Consider the following 20,886-nt stretch of genomic DNA (forward strand, 5'->3'; position numbering starts at 1 on the left):
TTAAGGTGTGATACCGATCATAGAAAATATTGATACTTTACATTATAGTCATAAATATTATCAACACATAATAATCGTATAGAACAATGATTCTCATTTCTCAACCTTTTTTTTACGACAACGCCCTAATTTATGTCCATAAAAATGGTACCTAACACACTCTAAAAAAAAAATAATTAATAGATTTTTGAAAAAGTAACAATTATAAAACTAAATGTAAACTAAGAATAAGATTATCTTCACAATTGTTTTTCTTATCTGTGATTTTTACCACTAATTATTCTATGTCGTCACGTTATAACGCAATAATGCATTTATACTTAAAACACATGCGATATAAATAAACATTTTATTGGGTGACAAACATCTAATATGCGACACAACGTTTGAGAACCACTGCCCACTGGTGTAGATATTATAAACTAAATAAACTTGCAACGGTAACTAGGAGAATCGAATAATAGTACTATAGAATATTGGCATACAAAATATAATCAGATGTTTTTTTCGGATAAATTGTTCAGATACTTTTAAAAAATAAGCCGGTGTACATTTTAAAATATGATATGTAAAATATCCACTTACGATTTATATAGATAACTAGGTGAGGATAGGAAAAATGTGCAGTATAATTTTTTTCACTAATCCCTAATTATTACGTTTCAACTGTCGGAGTCCATGATGGCCCTAAAATATGTATACTATATTATAAGGCATAAAATATCGTATTTATGTAGAAATGATTGTAATTACGATATAACTATAGATAGATAGATAGATGCAAAAATTACAAATCAATAACAATAATAATATGCGTTTATTACTATTATTAGATAAGTTTATTAAATAATATATTACGTGGGTAGTTTGGCAAAAATATAAATTGTCAAAGAAGGAATAGGTATAATATAATATATTATTATATAGGTATATGTCGTTGACCTGGGTAGCACTATACGACGTGCATTTGCAACTGGAGTTGAGTGAAGTGTGTGGGATGTGAGGTGTTTTTTTCTTTTTTTTTTTAAAAGAGCTTTTACTTTGACATCATATACGAACGTGAATATGTACATAACATAACAATTCAAAATAATATATAGGTATATATATTATAGGTATACACTATATAGTATAATATATATATTTGTGACATTGTTCGTAGTGACCTGTTTCTCTGCATTTCCATATTTCATTGTACGTACATGCGTAGGAGAACATTATATTTTCATAATTTTATTTATGTTGTCAACTGCTATAAATAGACGTTCTTCAATGTTCGATAAAAGTGTCTACCTGCCTACGTTTGCCAAAAATAATTTTTTTTCTAAAACTACTCAATAATATAATAGCAACTCAACGGTCATAATATTAAAATATTACTATAATATCATTATATAATATGATCATATCCCTATAGAATTGTATACCTCTTGTAGAATTCCTAGTTGAATTCTTTCTTTATTCATTTTAATATCTCATAAAATACATTTTTATTTATTTTTAAATTTGTGTAACAACTAATATTATAATTTGTTCTTGTCGACAATTATTATGTTATTACATTCAGGTACACGGGTTCAATTGTAAAATATAAATATTCAATAAAAGTTAAGTGATTAGCCTTTGTTATTAGTTATTAGTTGTTATTTTTATATTTTAACTTATTAAATAACAATTTTTGTTATTATCCTAATTCGATAACAAAAAAATTAATATAATATGCATCAATATATTTGACTTTCTTACATCATATAGTGGTTAGGATATGCTTTTATTCACATAAAGTTCCAAGTACACTATAAAGTTTATGACTTTTTTTACTATAGCATTATTATTTTAATTGTTGGTAGGTACCTACTCTTTATTTCGCTTCTAACTTTTTCTTTATAAAACTAACAAAAAGCTTATTTTATCATTGTTAGAAGTTATATTTAACTGTTATTAATTAAATTTAATAGAAAAAAATATGCATATTATATTTTTTTAATTTACTCACAATGTCAAATTAAAATCGAACAAATTAACGTGAACCTCATCACAATTCACATACAAGTTGCTTTTTAAAATTAAACTTTAAAGCGAATGATATATTATTCAATAGGGTATCCACTATAGTAGGTTTATGTTACGTATAAATAAAAGTAGATAAATACAATCATGATATTAATTATTTGTCCAACTTTGGTCAACCGATTGTCATGATGAACATTATATTATATTATGATACTTGAAAAATCATATGTTAGATAAATAATATATTAGTATAAAAATAACATCAAACTAGGTATACTAATTTTTTTTTTGGCAAAGAAAACTTATTTAGGTATAAAATATGATAGTGTTTTTTTTATTATACTTTCTACAATAATAATAATTTTTAATTAACAGGTGTAGACCTCAAAGTAATTTTTTTACTCATAAAAATAATGTTTGGTTTGACATTTCAATAATATTAAGAATAAAGAGTGTTTTATCGTACAAGCGTAAAACCATAATATAATGTAAGTAATAATATATAGAATGTAGTTTCCACTTAAATATAGTATGCGGTTTGCGGTTCAATCGATTTTATAAAATAATATAAAAAAAATAACGAAACTAATATATTATTCTTTATTTACATTAAAAAATAATTATGCGTGTGATATGAGAGTTGATGTGTTTATCATAGGTATCCTAGACCTCTATAATATAGATAATATAATAAAATGTAATTTCACTCATCACATTAAAATTAAAATTTAGAAGTTATTGTTATTGTCTGTTATTCAAAATATTTTTTGAATTAAATATAGAATATTGTGTACACATTATTATTAAACGAAATTATTATAATTTTTATAGCAAATAATCCTTACTAAAATAAAACTTTAAAACTACTGAAACAAAGTATGGGTTCTAGTTGTCAAGCTATAATAACTTACTGTTGAAAGCTAAAAAAAAAAGTAGGGGTTCCACGATAAAAGTGAATATAAAAAAGAGTTTCATGGATAAAAAAGTTTAAGAAACGCTGCTCTATATCATAATTATTATGGACGAAAATTCATTTTTTTCCATTGATATTAAGCCCTGCAATAATGGCCATTAGATTAGCTGTTTGCAGGGGTACGGTTGAATTAAAACACATGTGTGTAATTGTGGAAAAAAATTGTCACTAAAAAACCGGGTGGTCACCCATCCGGGAACTATAGTGACACCGGCCGGTGCTTACACGTTTCATGACTGAATTCAACCACCATGCCACACCAAGACACCAATTTATTTTGTATATCGCTAAAATAAGTACAATAATGGTGCAATAAACATAATGATACCTTTAAAAAATGTATATGATGTATATTTATAATTTATTATAGAAAATAGAATTAATATCATATTAAATATAGGTAGGTATTATTGATATTTTTATTTTTACAATTGACTATATTATTTAATCCACAGTAATTTACGTCAGGTTATCAGCATATCTGGTTTTAAATTACTAGCAAGAGCCGGCATTTAATGGCATTTCAATCAAAATAACTTGATACCACAAAATAATTTTAAAAGTAACAGTGTTTTGGCATATAGCATATTATTATTATATTATAATAGTATTATATTAAATTTTAGCATTAATATTCTTAACGTTTTATAAACCACTTAACACAGCAAGTTTTAAATTATCAAGCTAATATTTGTAATAAAAATTAAATTTGGTTTTCCGCTGGAAAAACTGACAACAAATGAAACTGTTCTAAAAATATAGACATCACGATTATTACTCAATTCTGACGATTGTGCAACTTTCGCACATTTTTTAGTAATTAGGTCAGAGGTTCCCAAACTGTGGGTCGCGGTTATATTTTTGGTGGGTCGCGCTATAATTTGATATTATACATATTTTTCGTTGATGTTCAAAGTTCAAATACAGTTTTTCGTTAATCGTTATCTGCGAGATTGACGATTACGAGTTTACAGCACCGTATCAAACAGATTAATAGTTATACCAATAAAAAGAAAGCGATTTATCTGAAGCAAATTAGTGTTAGTAAGTACCTAAATACCTAAAAAAAAAAAAGGTCATTCAATGTATTGTGGGTCGCCAAATTTTAAAAAATTCTCAAAATGGGTCGTACAATAAAAAGTTTGGGAACCTCTGAATTAGGTACTTTAACCGTTGTCCATTTTGTTAAACATTCATCCTGCCTAACCTCAATCGCAGATGATCATCACGGAAAAGACCTTGAGTGGACTTAGATACGGCTTATTGAAGCTTGGGTGATGATTATTAACCACGAGTATTATTAAATTTGTATTTATATTCCTTTCTTAAATGCACATCAAATATACGAAATAAAATTTTGCATTTGAATAATTCGTATGTAAGGTACTTTTTATATTTACATTGATTATAAATAGGTACTACTAGTATTTATAATCAATGGTATTTGTACACCTCTTAACCTCTACTCTGTAGATATTACTATACTCCAATACGGATACGAAATTCTAACACTTCCCAGATGTGTGTTAACCGATGTTTATCACAATCCGTTTAATCCGTATAAATATCAACATGCAACGGTAATAATATTATCGTCTTAACACGGTGAATATCTCTGAATATAACAGTATAGAACCTCACTGATAGTTATATTATAATATTATTATGTTATAGCTATTATATCACTCTCGTCCGCACGACGATTACTTTAAAAAAAAAGAACAAGCGCTGGACCCTTTGAAAAACATTAGGTACTTATAATATATAGGGAGATTCAAATAGTATACCCCTGCAACTTCAAAAGTTCATGATGAAAATAGGTATATGATCTTTGTCGAACTACCCCCTCACGACTTCTCGGCATAATCCCCTGGCGAATTTTTCCGTTGACCGCGGTTTCTCGAGCGCTTCTGATCAACAAACAATTTTTTTTAATCAAAAACGTATATTTCTGGTTGGCAACATTTTGAAAATTTTTAAAAACTGGTCGTACTTTATATAATAAAGTTTGGGAACCTAACCTGTGACTTGACCTGATATTACGATATTATGTCCGCAGGTAAACATTTCGTGGAGCTGGAAGCCAAGCTCGTTATCGCCATGCTGATGTCCCGGTACGAAGTGCACGTGGACAGTGCCACGCCAGGCACTCCACCGGATCCATTGGACCGGAAATCGTTTGAGGGCGTCCGCATGACTGTGGCCAATCGGAGCAGCGTCCGAGAGTCGACGATGGGCGCATCTTTGCGACAGTTTCATATGAGCAACGGCGTGAACTCTGGTGATCGGAAATTCCTGTTTTTCTGAACGCGTCGTCGTGCCGGGACGAGAGGAGCAATTCTATGTAATATTAGTATTATTATTAAGCGCGTGAAGTGAACTACTATATTTTATAGTTTTAATATTGTATAACAATAACTTTACCGACCATAGACTTTTTTTTATAATTTTATTTTGTAAGCTATTACGCCGACACACCGTGCAATACATATTTTCAGGGTACAAATAGTTGTCATGAAATAAAGGTTCTTTATACGATATGTCAATTTTTCATATACAATACTTTCCTAGTTCTTAAAAATTAAATAAAAAAAGAAGGCCTTTATTGAAAGGGTTGGAAAAGGAATCAGATTTTGAATAAATGTATTATTGAAGAACAAAAAAATGGTGAGCGTGCTTGTCGAATCACTTCTTATATATATATACAATTATTTTTTGAGAAATAGTTTTGAATAAGAGAGAGGTTTTTAGGAGTCAATACTTCTCATAAAATACAGTCGAGTCAATGATAATATGACAGCTTTTTGTTGTTCACTACAAAAATAATATAGTTGTGACACGTGTAGTATGATTGAAAAAACTTACATTTGGGTTTAGGGGTCTTTTTAGCTTTCGTCAGGAGCAGGTGCTCTCCAAACTCGGCGTACCACGAGATATCATTGAAGTATTGACTATAATAGTGGTGGACAATTCTTTTGTAAGGTTTTTAGATTTCGATTAGATGACAAGGTGTTTGAAGATAAATTAATTACTACCAACGTATTTTTCATCAACTGGTTTTGCTGAAAGTTCGTTATGATGGTCGATGGATGCTTTTAAAAATATTCCAAACTCGAATGGCAGATATAAACAATAATATTAAAGTGCTCGATTCGGACATAAAATAAATATTATTAGGTGGTCAATGACAACAGACAATTTACAAGTATATAACATATTATATACATAGTTGATTTAAACCCACCGAAGGAGCAAATGTGAAAACTAACGGTAAATCGCTGTACTTAAAATGTTATGAAAAGATTGGTTTTTTTAACGATTTGGTCGTCGACACGGATAATCATAATATTATGAGACTTTTATGATGAGATAAATCCATTAACTGATAACTCACTAAATTATCTTGTTAAGTTTTATTTTCATGAGTAACAAGTTATTTATATAATGCGTTTAGTACGTAATAATAGTGTCGTCTTCAGTATTGTTAAAAGAAATAATATTATTACCCGGGTACCCTGTAAAATATGTATAACATAGCACTCGTTTTGAATAGTGTGGTGACAAAATTATAAATAGGCAATTAATAACAAAAGCGTGCTGAGGTCATTTCAAAGATCGTAGTGAACACAGTGTCAAAATAATAAAACTATAAATTAAGTGTTGTCTTCTTCGCGGAAAAGTCTTGGTATCCGTGAGAAAGGATACGAATCGAACAGAAAATAGCTACGAATAAGTTATGTTCGAGACTCAAGTCTCAAAGTCCACCTCATACAGAAAAGTCATCACCACCACCACCGATCTTAATGATATGAGAATATTAAAGGGAGACCGTCACAAGATCCCGGCAGAAGGTTACATTTGTATGGGTTAGCCAATGATTAGACGGTTAGGGATACTATTAAGACACTTGGTGGCCGGTCGTAAAACCATTCACACAGTCTTAGCTACGACTAAGTTATGTTACGAGAATGAAGTACGCCTTGTACACAAAGGTGTAAATAGAGGGCGGCTTTAAGGGCTAAGCCCCCAAAAATGTCAATAAAATGACCCCCGCCCAAATCCCAAACACTATTTGCGCCTATGCTTGTACAGAAAAGTCACCACCACCATGATCACCAATCTTAACTTTTAAGGATATGAGAATATTAAAGGGAGACTGTCACAAGAGCCCGGCAGACAGTTACATTTGTATGGGTTATCCAACGACTATACGGTTAGGGATACTATAAAGACACTTGGAGGTAGGTCGTGAAACCACTCGCACAGTCTTAGCTATCAGTTTTCAGTCGTAAGTCATAACACCGCTCACCACTCTATTATAGTTTACTATTGTATTTTTGTATTAAATATAATATTATTATGTTAAATAAACTCGCATTATATCTAAATATCTCAGGTCTTCATTCTCGAGTTGATACATAATATATCTACACGAGTTGGGACGTAAGTACGTAACAATATAATGTTTAAGAGCAATTAAAAAACGTAGAATATATACCGAACGACAAAGATATTTCGTTATGGTAATTTATTTTGGATAGAGAATATTACCACTACACATTGGACAACACTGGATTATACAGGTATGAATTAGTAACAATTATTGTGAACGAAAGCTTACAACTTGGTACATTTAATACAAATAATCAGTTAATGAAAAAACGGGGTACCTGGAATTTCACGGGCGAGAGACAAATTGTGAAGAAATCATAATAAATTATTTTACATTTTGAATTTTAGATAGGTAGGTAATTAAAAAAATTATATTTTAAAGTAAGTATTTTATCCAACTGTTTACCTATATATTATTATGTATATTACGAAAAATAAAAAATTAGTAAATTAATAATACATTTTTACAAGCCATTTATTTTTATATTAAATTGTATTTTATTAATATTAAGCGAATTAAAATGTAAAAAATAAAATGCTTTAGCTATTCACACCGTGATATTTTTATTTATGTTTGTTATAATAATTGTATTCTATTAAATTTAAAACCTAGTAATCTTACTATATAAGCAATGATATCTGATATGCAAATGTTAAAAATTGCAAATCTTTACACCTAAGATTAGATGATTTAATTTCAGGAAAACTAGAAAAAAAAATGTTAATAAATTGTATTTACATTATTGTATTATTAACCTGATGGCATTTAGTTGAAAACATAATAATATTATTATTATTATTATTATAATTATTATTATTATTATTATTATTATTATTATTATTATTATTATTAGTGGTGGTGGTAGTATTAATATTATTTCGTAAACAATAGATATCATAGTCCCCGGTATATGACATTGTCGCTTACCTATTCGCAAGCAATTTCATTAATCTCACCGCGTTCATCATTATTACCTTTGTAATATTATTAGATACTAATCAGTAGCACGGTCGTCGGTCTTAGATCTTCTAATGCCGCGTGTTTAGTAACGTCTCGTTTTAACTAAATTATTATTATTATTATTTTGTTTATCTTGAAATAGTACATAGGTACGTTTTATCATAATACCTATCATCCATTCATCTGGGCTGATCCACGGAAGTCATTCGATTACAACGTAGAGATATCGCGTAGTGCTTGCAAAACAAATAGTGTGTAAAGTTTTTTTTTAAATCTAAAAAATTGACATTTCCGTAATTCACAGTCGTGCTGGATACTTGGTAATTCAATGCTTATAAAGCATAATTTTATAAAACTAAAAAATGTCTGTGGTGCACCATTAGAATACGAGTATAATAGGTAAAGGTAAGTAGCTATATAGTCAAGTAGGTGCCTGGTGCACAGTAAAAATGCAATACGTGTGACCTGTCAAACGTACCTATATAATATTTGCCGATAATTAGTCATAATTTTATCACCATTAGCAATATCTGTTTTATTTTAATGATAATATGAGGTACATTATAATATTATACACTTTTTTCTTTTATCTTCACGTCTATAATATTGTGTATACGGTTTACCTATATCAAAAAAAATGCGCACGCGATACAGTCAAAAATAGTATAACATTATATTATACCTATTATATACATTAACCTCCCGTTTTTCGATTGTGTGGTCGAGATAATGAGGTCTGTTCACACGAATACGTCTGGCCCTAAACAGCGTACACCTGTCCTTGTTGTCTTATTACAATCATAATTATAAATATAAATGTATAGCTTTAGTATAATATTATAATAATAATATGATAATAATGTTCGTACGATATTTTTATATTTATTTTAACTATATATTATTATTTCTTATATAATAATGTATAGTGTCTATGCATTTAAACTACTCATGTAATTATATTAATAGATAGAACATAATATTATATTAATATGTGAAAATCAATAAAGATTTGAATATTATAAGTCCGAGAAATAATAAAACAGAAGCTTATTTTTACATAAAATACTCAAAACCAATTATTATAGCATCACGCATGGAAATTATTATTATTATTGATTACGGTATGACATGTAGTTATATTATAGTATTGTTCATCGTAAAATATTTTTAATAAAAAAAAAAGTTGTTCTGAATCCTGATATTCAAATTGAGTTTGCGGAGAATTTCAAGGGATAAAAAACACATTTTGACAGTAATTGTTTTAAAAAAAAATAGTTATCCGTTGTTTTTATCGTAATCATAAGTTCACTGATTGGATTAATTATAAAACGATATCTATGTAAAAGGTGAGTAAAGGTTTTAAAAATGTTTTCTAAATATTCAATACGATCACCGATATACCTACAACATATCCGTCGTTGGTTCAAATTATAAATTAAAAATATGTCATACCTAACCGTATTATGATATTTTATTGAAATTCATTTGTATCAATACAATATGAGAGAATTTTCAATTTTGAAATTAGCACGATTCCTATATTTGTCATAGTATTATTACATTTTAACATATTTAAACATAAAACGCACGTGCCATAAACACTATTTGTGAATAATAGCCACAATACAAGTAGGTCACTAAATTAATTATTATATTATGCACATATTATGATGATGTTCATTAAAAGCGGTCTTCCAACTTACTATCGTATTTTTAGTCAAAAACTACTCATTCTAATTCTAAATTACAACAGTTAAACGGCCTACCCAATTTTCTTACTGAAATAAAACAGTAACTGTCCATATAACATGTACTTACGTCAGAGAATAACTGTCGATTTTTTTTCCACCCTTTGAATAATAATTGTCATAAATACGATTTAAAAATGTCAAGCTTAAATATTATGTAATTGTATATTTTTTTTTATTATTAAAAATGAATGATTAAAATCTTTACAAAAAAAAAAAAAAAACACAATATTATAAGCAATTTTTAATACATTTGATAAAATATGTTTGAAGTGATCGAAATAATTGAATCCGAAAAGCATTTAGTAGTACCTCCCCTCAGATTGGGAATATTTAATTATCTAAAAATAATTTCTAAACACGCTCCGGTCATTCCTTTATATACAATACTGTGAGTAATTCAAATATTTTCGAAGAATCAAAACTGAGTAAGCATTGTGACGTTCTATTACCTATTTAAATATTAAAATCGTCCATTTGAGTGAAAAATAAAACATTTTTTTCGTGGTCATGGAATTTAATATTATTGGCATGACATGCGTAAAATATTTCCCCTTACGTACGTTTACAATAATTATATCCAATATGCTCAGACGACTAATGATCATCATTCATGAACGATATAACGACGGTTACCTACGTCTGAATACATAACGATTTTTCCATGAAATGTCCTTTGGAATCTATAGTAGTCGTACTCTTAAACATGAGCGTATTTAAACTTTTAATACAGAAAGTAACAGAGAGACCTTACAAATAAAAAATTGATGATCGTATGACATAATTTATGAAAATTATATGGACAGTAAATAATTTAAGAAATATACTCATGTCAGGAAATTCCCAAAAAGAATATTTTGGAAAAAGTTGTGACGTTTCAAATGAATTCAGGTACCTACTCCAAAAAATATCGATATTTTAAAAGATTGTAAAAAACAAACTATTTGACTTGAAAATAATTTGGTGTTTTACCATCAAAATTTGTCTAGAAATTAAATTTACAAATTGGCTATTTCGGATTAGAATCAATTTTCAGGATTGAAAAATAAAAATACAACATTGATTACTGTAGTACTAGGTAATTGTGGAACAAGCGTCTGTGAATAATATATTCTAATATATATAAAAAAATTTTAAATATTAATGATTTATTGTCAGGTGGCACTACTGGGAGCCTTCCTACTTTACAATTAATGTTCCTATGTCAAATGTTATTTTATGTTACCATATTTACTCATAGTGGCATACGCATGATTTTGGTTTGGTTAGGGTTTTCAATATAGGTTGATTTTATATTGAGTAAGTTACTCATTATACCTGTAGTATAGATTGTAAATATATTTTTAAATAATAATAATAAAAAAAAATATATTAACTAGAACAAAAGTTATTTCATTTGTCAGGTCTTTCTGCTACACTCTGTACATTGTATACTAAAAAATCGTCAAACCGTCATTTAAGATCGGCCGTATCACAGCAGGTGTGTATTATACTAATAAGATCAGTATATACCTAATTATAATATTAAACATCCATGGGATAGGTACTGCTAAGGCTCAGAGATGGCCAGGAATGTTTGTAAATCACCTAGAAGTGTCTCTTGTATGTCTTAACGTCAGTGTTGTGTATACTGTTAATTATTATTTACTATAATTATTTTTCGTTATCATTTATTATTTGAAGGTACTTCGAAAGTCCTCGCATTTTTAAAACCATTTCGAGTGGGAGGATGGCTTAATTTGGCTTTATTCGTAATGTAAAAGTTATATATATATTATGCATGTGTATATACTTTCAACCTGAAATGCTTGCATATTTTTGTTTGAATACTATGTTCAAACATAATATAAGTAAGTACTTATTAAAATAAGTTTGGATTAGCCGGCACTGTTAAAATAAAAACTGTCTTTGTGTACAGAATATTAAGTGAATCATTGACGGGATTATAAATTATAATAACATGATATTAATCCATTGTAGTAGATACACAATAATAATAATATAAATTACGTTTTACTTTACGGTTGATTTATTGCGTTTACGAATGGTATTGATAACGCCACAAATTACTGCATCATAACTTTATAGAACAACGCACAGACTATGAGTGTAGGCACAATTTATATTTCGATATAAAAAATTAAATCATTAGTGTTTTTTTACATGGACACCCACTATAAAGGTACGTATAGGTACGGTCGGTCGGTTATATATTGTTTTGAAATTATTATTTGCGTTTGATAAAATAAATACGTAGGCATCGTTACGATTTTATGTTTTAAATATAATGAAGAGGAGTATACCTAATAGAAAACCTTCTGAAATCACGGTAACGAGTGCGAGAATACAATACGTAAAGTATTATGTGACTTGCATCTATATTATTATAATATAGGTATATGACAGTTTTGATAAGGGTGTATTTCCGTTTGACATGGTAATAATTTATCAACGAAACGGTTGGCGTTTGAACGTCACTCGTCATAACACTCAAGTTATCAAATTATTGTCTTCGGATGGTTTTAAATTTTTTTCCTTGTGTACATAACTAGAGAAAGTTCATCCAACTATCTATAGGGTTCATGACGCGCCAAATTTAGTTTCTCAAAATGTGCAAACTCTTGAAACAATATGAAAACTAATTTAAATTAAAGAGCTCAATATAGGTGCACGATTATTCAATTAGCATTCTAAAAATATAATTTATTTAGTTTATAAAGCTTCAATCAATATTATTAAACTGTTTCGCCGACAACTTAATTAGTTGAAAACATTGTACAAAATAAACTGTATTAATTATATATTATTATGTATAGGTGTATATTAGGTACTTGAATATTGTAATACTGTATGTCATTAGTAGTTTGACTGTGAATAGTCGCAAATAATTTATCCAATTATAACTGAAAAAAGTTTTAGTTATAACTCATAATTATATCATACTCTATATTTATATTTCTGTTTTATACAGTGTGTATAACTTGCAACTATGCTACATTTAATATGAATAATCAATAACTAATAATCAACAAATTAATATTTTTGCTCAAAGTAAGTACTAAATACACACACAGTGCCGTAGACAGGAATTTAATATGGTGGGGGGAGGTTATCATAATAATTACATATTACATAATAAATAAATAAATATAATAAACACGTATATATTCTTTCCATGTTATAAGGGGGAGTTCACCCGCCTCCCACCTCACGTGACTACGGCCCTGAACAATACGTAATATGAAACTAAAAATTGAGCATTTGAGTACCTGGGAGCTTATATTTTTATATTTCCACAGAAAACCAAATACAATATAATATTAAACTGATGAATAATATGTTAAAGTTTAAAACTTTACATCAGTTGAATTGTTTTATTGTTTTATAACAAAAATATTGAATATATTTGAATAGGTTCCAAAATAACACCCACTATAATATTATGGTATCACAATATTGTACGACTTAAGAAATATTATAACCGAATAATACAAAAAGTTGCATAGGTTATATGTCTTAACATATTTTGTTCTTACTTGTTTTCGGTAAAAATAGTCATATCGCCTTGATCCAAAATAATCATTATTAGTAGTATTATTTTTGAGTGATGGTGAATGATAAATAATTAATGCATAACATTATTTTTGTAGTGTACATATATTTAGATTACTTTGATTTTTGTCAATGCGTTTTATGAATTTGTAGTTAGAACAAATTGAGTACGCTCAAGAAAAAAAAATCTATTTTAATTTGTATAATATTTGAAATACATAGGAAAATACATCGTTGTCGTATTACTATATTTGTGACAAAATATAGGTTAGGTATTTTGTGTACCAATATTTTATTGATAACGCAATTAATCATTATTATAACTAGTTTATGACAATATTATTTCAACTATTATAGTTTCCATGAGACATAATATTATTAACAATATAAAAAAACCTTGTACCTAGTAGTTTTAGCTGATAATTAATTTTAACATAATAATAGAATATACTTGCTTTCATAATAATACCTCAAAATGTAGTCGTTATTTAAAATATCAATAGGTACTTCAATAATAATAATAATATTATTCAAAAATTACATAAAAGTTCAATGGAATATAGTTATATGATCAACAGTGGTCTTTGTATAGCCATCTCTACATGATACATAATAAATATAATGAAGAACAACATTATTTCAATAACCTTTTATATATAGGTATAAATAACAGTATAGTGTCCACTGGGAGCTAATTAAAATTAAAAACCAGCTAAATCAATAAAGATACAACAAACAAATCCGATGAACATAATGTACTAACAACTAACTGGCCATTTGAAAAATAAAGTGAAATACTTTACAATGTTAATTTACATCAATGACAGTCTATAGGTACATATAGCCATTTTTACAAGCTCGCCATATACCTATAGTATAATGGAGAGCATTTGATTGCTGACTCAGAATTGTGACTTTTTTCCGTTAAATAACCGTTATACACGTGTAGCTTATTATTCATTCCAAACTTTTGATGTTAATTTGTTATTGAGCGTTTATATTTGTTACATTAAGGCGCAAAAACATCATCAGACGTTAATTTACCTTTAATTATAATAATAATATGTACCTACCTACCTAGCCTACATAATATAATTTAATAATCAGACATTATTATTTATTAACAATCTGGCGATCTGTCGTTGTTTAAAACTTGATCACACAATATAAAATTATAATAAATCAAACAAAAAAATTAAAACGAACTCTACTCGTCCTCATCATTTACGGACGACTTGACGATAAGCAAACAATAATAATATACGGGGTGGTCGAGGGTGGTCTATCCACTCTACACAATCTCGGTAAAAGAAAAAAATTATAAAAAAAATACCACTGTATGACATAGTAAAAATATAAACGTCAGCAAATTTGTGACGCGCATCGTGTTCGACGACAACTCCACATCCCGACAACAAGTCTATAGATTGCCCCTTCTCGTTGGTAGAATATTCGATAATATACACATAATAATAATATATTATGCTTAACGATGTGAGATTGCGTCTTTCGGCGGATAATTTGAAATGAGGCGAACCCACGATGGCTATATTATGGTTGCCGGACCAACCATTCGTATTTTTTGCTGATGACTTAAATCTACCTGTAGTCACTCGTCATGAACCACAGTTTATCAGACAGCAGCCGGATAGAACCGCAATGGTTTAACTACGATATCGTTTTGTATTTATTTTTTATTAAATAATTAGTTTTGTGTTATTATACGATACAGAATTACTGTTGTTTTGCATTCAGTATAGCGGGAATATGAAATTCTGTAGAGGTTAAACGTTTCAATTATTATTGGAAAATAACTGAAGATAATATTATTATTTTCTTTCATGTAGGTACCTAATTAATTTTATTTGCAGTTCACTCAGTATTTCCAAGAACAAAACAATCATCTGTCGAGAAAAACAACGTTCCTGTTTCAGATATTAAATCCGCTGTATCCGACGATCAGTATACAAGGTTGAGTCACGCTGAGAACGGTATAATACACAGCCATCTTTGATCCGTAATAAATTACATCCGAGAACGAGCGAACAAGCTTAGTTCAAAGGTAAACAACAAACTGTTTGGCAATTTTGACGATACAGAAGACACACGGGAACGTGATAAAAATTTCACTATTTCTGGGTTTACATAAGCAGATGATGAAATTTAAAATACGAAGTCTAAATCGGGTAAGCTTCGATGGGGCCCGTACACGACAGTGCATCGACTGAGACCTCGGAGAAATAATGGTAATAATAAAAATAGTAGTAATGACAAGCTGCGACGTGTTTTCCAGACTGCATCAGAACTCCGCCAGATTGAACGACCTCATACACTCCAACAAAGTGCGCGTAGCAATACAATTTTATTTTATCCGCTGATGTGACAAACGGACTTGTACTGGCCAAGTCTCGACAATATTGATTTATGGATATTGAAACGATCCATAGTTACTCGAGTACATTAAAATAATGCTTATTAATAAATATTACATGAAAAACTATTTATTCAGTATTCGTTATTTAATATAATATTAGCATTTAAAAAATAAATATATATAGGGAGATACTGCTACTGATTACCGAATTTAAAGTACATGCACAGAATAATAACGATTTAATACTGAGTAGGTATAAAGCAATGATTGTTTTAAAATACTCCGAATTAAATTTTAAACAATTTTTCGTTTCCTAAAAACTTAAAACCCGTGTATGTGGTAACAAAAAAAAAAAAAATGTATCCATACAGATTCGTATACGTTTCGCCGGGTGAATTTAGCGATATAGGTACGTTCTACGGTAAAGCAGATAATTGATAATAAACGCAATAATAAAATTATCTTGGAATGATTTATACATAATATAATAATAGCCCACGTATAACAGCAGCTAGACAGTGTAGTGCGAATGAGCAAACACGTAGGTATCAAATAGGTGTATAATATTATGCATTAGATTGGCTTTTCGTGTCTTTATCATATTACAGGTCGATACTTACTATACATAATAATATTATCATCGAAGTATTAAAAAGAAAACCCATACGAAAACATAATAATATTGTACACCAGACGTTGATGTCACTGACGCGGAACGCAATGATAATATTATAATACTATAAACAATTGTATTATGACTGTGGATGTTTTGTATTTTGATACTATATAAGCTTAGGTGGTACGTATACATTGGTACATACTATAGTTTCGGTTTAATCCGAGACAGATTACTATATAGCTGCTGCAAAGGCATTATTAATTTATTATGATGAAACAGGACAATCGAATGTGGAAGTTTTAGATCCGAGCTTTTCCAATTACGCCCGATCGGAGTTGAAACGATTTAAAACAAACAAGTTTTAACTCAGAACATGATGGGCCATGGCAGTTTAGTGTGGTACCTACCGTCCTAAAATAAATACGCCTAATAATATATCATTACAATTTACAGTAAACTATAAGCATTAGGCAGTGTACAGCGTATAAGTATATTTTAAATTAAACATCTGTTTGGTATAATGATCAAACGATTCACTGTTAGGTTTATAATCGCGCTTATCACATTATTATTGTTTGTCATAGGGTACAATTTGTTTATACTCATAATTATATAATATATATAATTTGAAAAAAAAATTACTACACTTTTTTGATAGGTTTTTCTCAGTCGATTGCCAATAAATGTTTTCGTGAATTCGACAAGATGCATTTCCTTCAGCTTACAGCAATACGAATTTTAATAATTATTACTTGTTGCTATAATCGTGATAGGTATTAAATAATAGCAATCAAAATATTTTTAATGGTTGTTAATGAACTATATAGGTAATTGGGTTGGAAAAAATCATGAAACATTTGTCCATAGTACTTAACTATAATTAAATATTTCCATTATTTCTCCAAGGCAAGTACCAAACGAATCGTTAATTGCGTTAATGTATTGTTATTTGAAATAAATAATATATATTTCTTTTTTTTTGTTAATCGACTGATTAATAAAACATAATTATTTTACAAAACATTGCGTGTCAACCATACTACAGAACAGAATTTTAGGTTTTTTGGGCATGTAAAATACATATAAATAATAATAAATACACAATAAAATATAAATCATTTTCTTCGTTTTTACGTAACGAGATTAATATTAGCTGGTTTATGTCCGTTAAATGGGAATGGAGAGGTAGCGCTGTTGAACAAATTTTAATATTTTACTTTGTTGAACTTCTTATGATAATATTATATATTTTAATAATATAATATGAACCTTGTTATTAAATTGCAATTTTATCATTAATTTTACAGACAAATATTTTCATGTTATTTTCTATTGTAAATTATCTTTTTATTATTGTGTTCTTAATTTCTTATATCAACTGTAACCAAACGAATGTACATCTGGTTCATCCAATTTATATTTTAAAATATTAAATTTCATAATTATTATTGCTCTTTATAATCAAATATCATACTCAAATCATATGACGTGACATTAATTAATAATTACTATGCATCAAAACGTAATAAAATACATTGATCATATTCAAAACATAATTTTGAAAAACGATGATACCTATGTAATAGATTAGCTAGGTTAGAATAATAGTATGCTTATATAGCTACTTGTGTTTATATTGTATAATTTAAATGAAAAAAAAAAACAAATCAATATTACTATGTATATGAAAAAAAATCAAATCGTATTTTTTAATATGATGAACTACTTAAGTGGCTTGGCGTGGCGCATTGGCTGCTACCTGCAACTGAGAGTGAGTAACGCCCAATGCTATTAGTTCTCGGATGGGTAACCACCCGGGTTCACAGTAAAACCTTGCCACACATACATGTGTTTGCTCACCTACCGTAAAAACACCTGCCGTAGTACCAACCATACCAAAAATAGTTCATAATTCCCTACAACAGCTTCATAGTCGCCGGAATTAAGTTCAATAAAAAAAAGAACTACTTATACAGCAAAATAAAAAAAAGTAATATGAATCATGTATATATCAAGTCATAATGAGTATTCCAATATTTTTATCAGTTCATAGGTAATAGTGTATTTTATTCTCTCTACAATATTATCCTGTCCATCCACTCCTTTATATTTCAACAAATCAATTGTATTTATATTTTATTGACTGTTATTGTTATAAGAAATCCTCGTATTCAAGTCACGTGTAAACAAAACTTTTGATTTGTAAAAAGAATAATTTCAAGGGTAAAGCTATGATTGATTTTGATAAGAATCTTTTTTCTAGATCATCTCTTATGAAGGACAGTGGTTTTCAGATATTAGCTGCAAGTTCATATCACTGTTTAGGTGGGGTATCGCTATTCAAAATAAATCCTACCATACATAACATTATATAGCGATCGTTATACACGATCTCTTAGTTTAAATAATATCTCTCAAAACCACAAATTATCGCCCAATACCAACTATAATATTTAACGGGTAGTTATTATATATTACGTAAAGTAGTAGTGTAGTATTATATGAGAACCTAAAGACCTATGGTGATAATATAAAGTAAAACATTCAGATATATTACATGGTATTTATTATTTGTATTAAAATATTTATAGTATTTATTTCAATCGTCTAATACACATATATTTCTATTTTTTAATAGCAAATATTAAATCATAATATTATGCAAAACGCACTCGAGATACGTTCGACGGCGATAATGCGCGTTATTCCGACTCAAAGAGTGTGTATTATATAGACGCGTGGTCATGATTAATTGACACCAAATCATTAGCACAATGTCAAAATATAATACAATGACTATTATACTGGTATTTATTATTTATTGTTAACAGGCGCATCTTGGCGGCGAAAACGAACGTATATCAAGAAGGTACCTACCACGTAAAGCCACGATGTGATGCGTTATTTCCCAAAAAACCAAACACCGTGGAGGTACAATTATTATGTACGTGTGTGACGTACAGCATTACTGATTAGCTGAGAGTTTGCAATCTACCAGATGGGATAACTACTGTAATATATTTATACATGCCCACATATATATATATATATTTACACGGGTTTGCTCACGTACGTCGTCTCCACGTGTATATATTCGCATGATGCGCAAGTAAGTCGTCTGTGTAACCCCGGTAGTCGAACATAACAATATTATATGTTCCATGTATTATTATTATTATTATTATATTTATATACGGTAGTAAGCTTAAAAAAATAAAAGTTTAAATCGAAATTAAAAAATAAATAACCAACTGTTGTACCTACACACCCGACATAATATAATATTCCACGCTCCACGCCGGTTTAAAAATTGAAACAGTCCACCAGTTAGCCTCTAAATTTTGTAAAAAATATTTAACTTAAACCTTAAGTCTCATAAGATCGATAAGTACATAAATATCAAAACGTCCACCACTAACACAAGTAAATTCAACAAGAGTTTAAAATTCAAAAAAGGTGGGTAAGTGGATTTCGCTCTGCTGTATAGTAGGTTACAAGTGGGTCACTGTATAATGGATGGTATTAAATTTTAATTCAATGAAACAATATCATTGTATAAGAAAAACGATTCTGAGCGGAGACGGTATGTCAGTCTAGGTATAAGACATAATATTATATTTAGTCTATAGTATTTAAAAAAAAATTGACCTATAATAGGTACCTATAATAAATTCCAAATTAAATCATAATATCTATTAGGTACTTATAACGCGTTATACATCAACAACAAACCGTGATACTATCATAGATATGTAATAGTCTACTTTAGAAGTTTTAAGTAGCCACAAATAATATTATACAATCATTACAATCACAACAAAATAACTAAAATAGTTATTCCAGGTTTTTTAATATGTAATTTCGTCCAAATTTGAACTTAAAATTACTATAAAAAAAAACTGTGCTTATGTATTTCTTAGTATTTTTGGCAACAGAATTAAATATTTATGTGGAATCTTGTTTTAAATTTTCAATCCTTAGATAAAAAAGTTGAACATTTTATAAATTTTTAACTAAAAAATAATTATTCAATTTTAAATTTGATAAATGTTGTCAACATTTTAACTTCAAATGCTTATAAAAAAAAATTGTGCCTATGTATTTTTAATATTTTTCAACTGCTATTGTAACAATGTATCAGGAGCCTTGTATTAATTTCTTACACTTTTTGGCCCAATAGATAAGACTTTATTGATATTTATAGAAAAATAACGAAAAAAATTGAAAACTTACAATGTCCGTAAACAGCTCAAA

At 28.6% G+C, this 20,886-nt stretch overlaps 2 protein-coding genes across 2 annotated transcripts in view; one reads left to right on the forward strand and one right to left on the reverse strand.

The window, feature by feature from the left end:
• LOC100574879 (cytochrome P450 6k1) overlaps positions 1-5,526 on the forward strand; it is a 65,955-nt gene extending 60,429 nt beyond the window's left edge. The window contains 1 exon segment of the mRNA XM_008182285.3: positions 5,046-5,526. Within this exon segment, the coding sequence (XP_008180507.2) occupies positions 5,046-5,293 (248 nt within the window). The 3' untranslated portion in view covers positions 5,294-5,526.
• Positions 1-20,886, reverse strand: part of LOC100160267 (protein amalgam-like) — a 370,302-nt gene that overhangs the window by 246,109 nt on the left and 103,307 nt on the right. The window lies entirely within an intron of this gene.

This window comes from Acyrthosiphon pisum, chromosome A1 (genome assembly GCF_005508785.2).
Source record: "Acyrthosiphon pisum isolate AL4f chromosome A1, pea_aphid_22Mar2018_4r6ur, whole genome shotgun sequence".
Lineage (NCBI taxonomy): Eukaryota > Metazoa > Arthropoda > Insecta > Hemiptera > Aphididae > Acyrthosiphon > Acyrthosiphon pisum.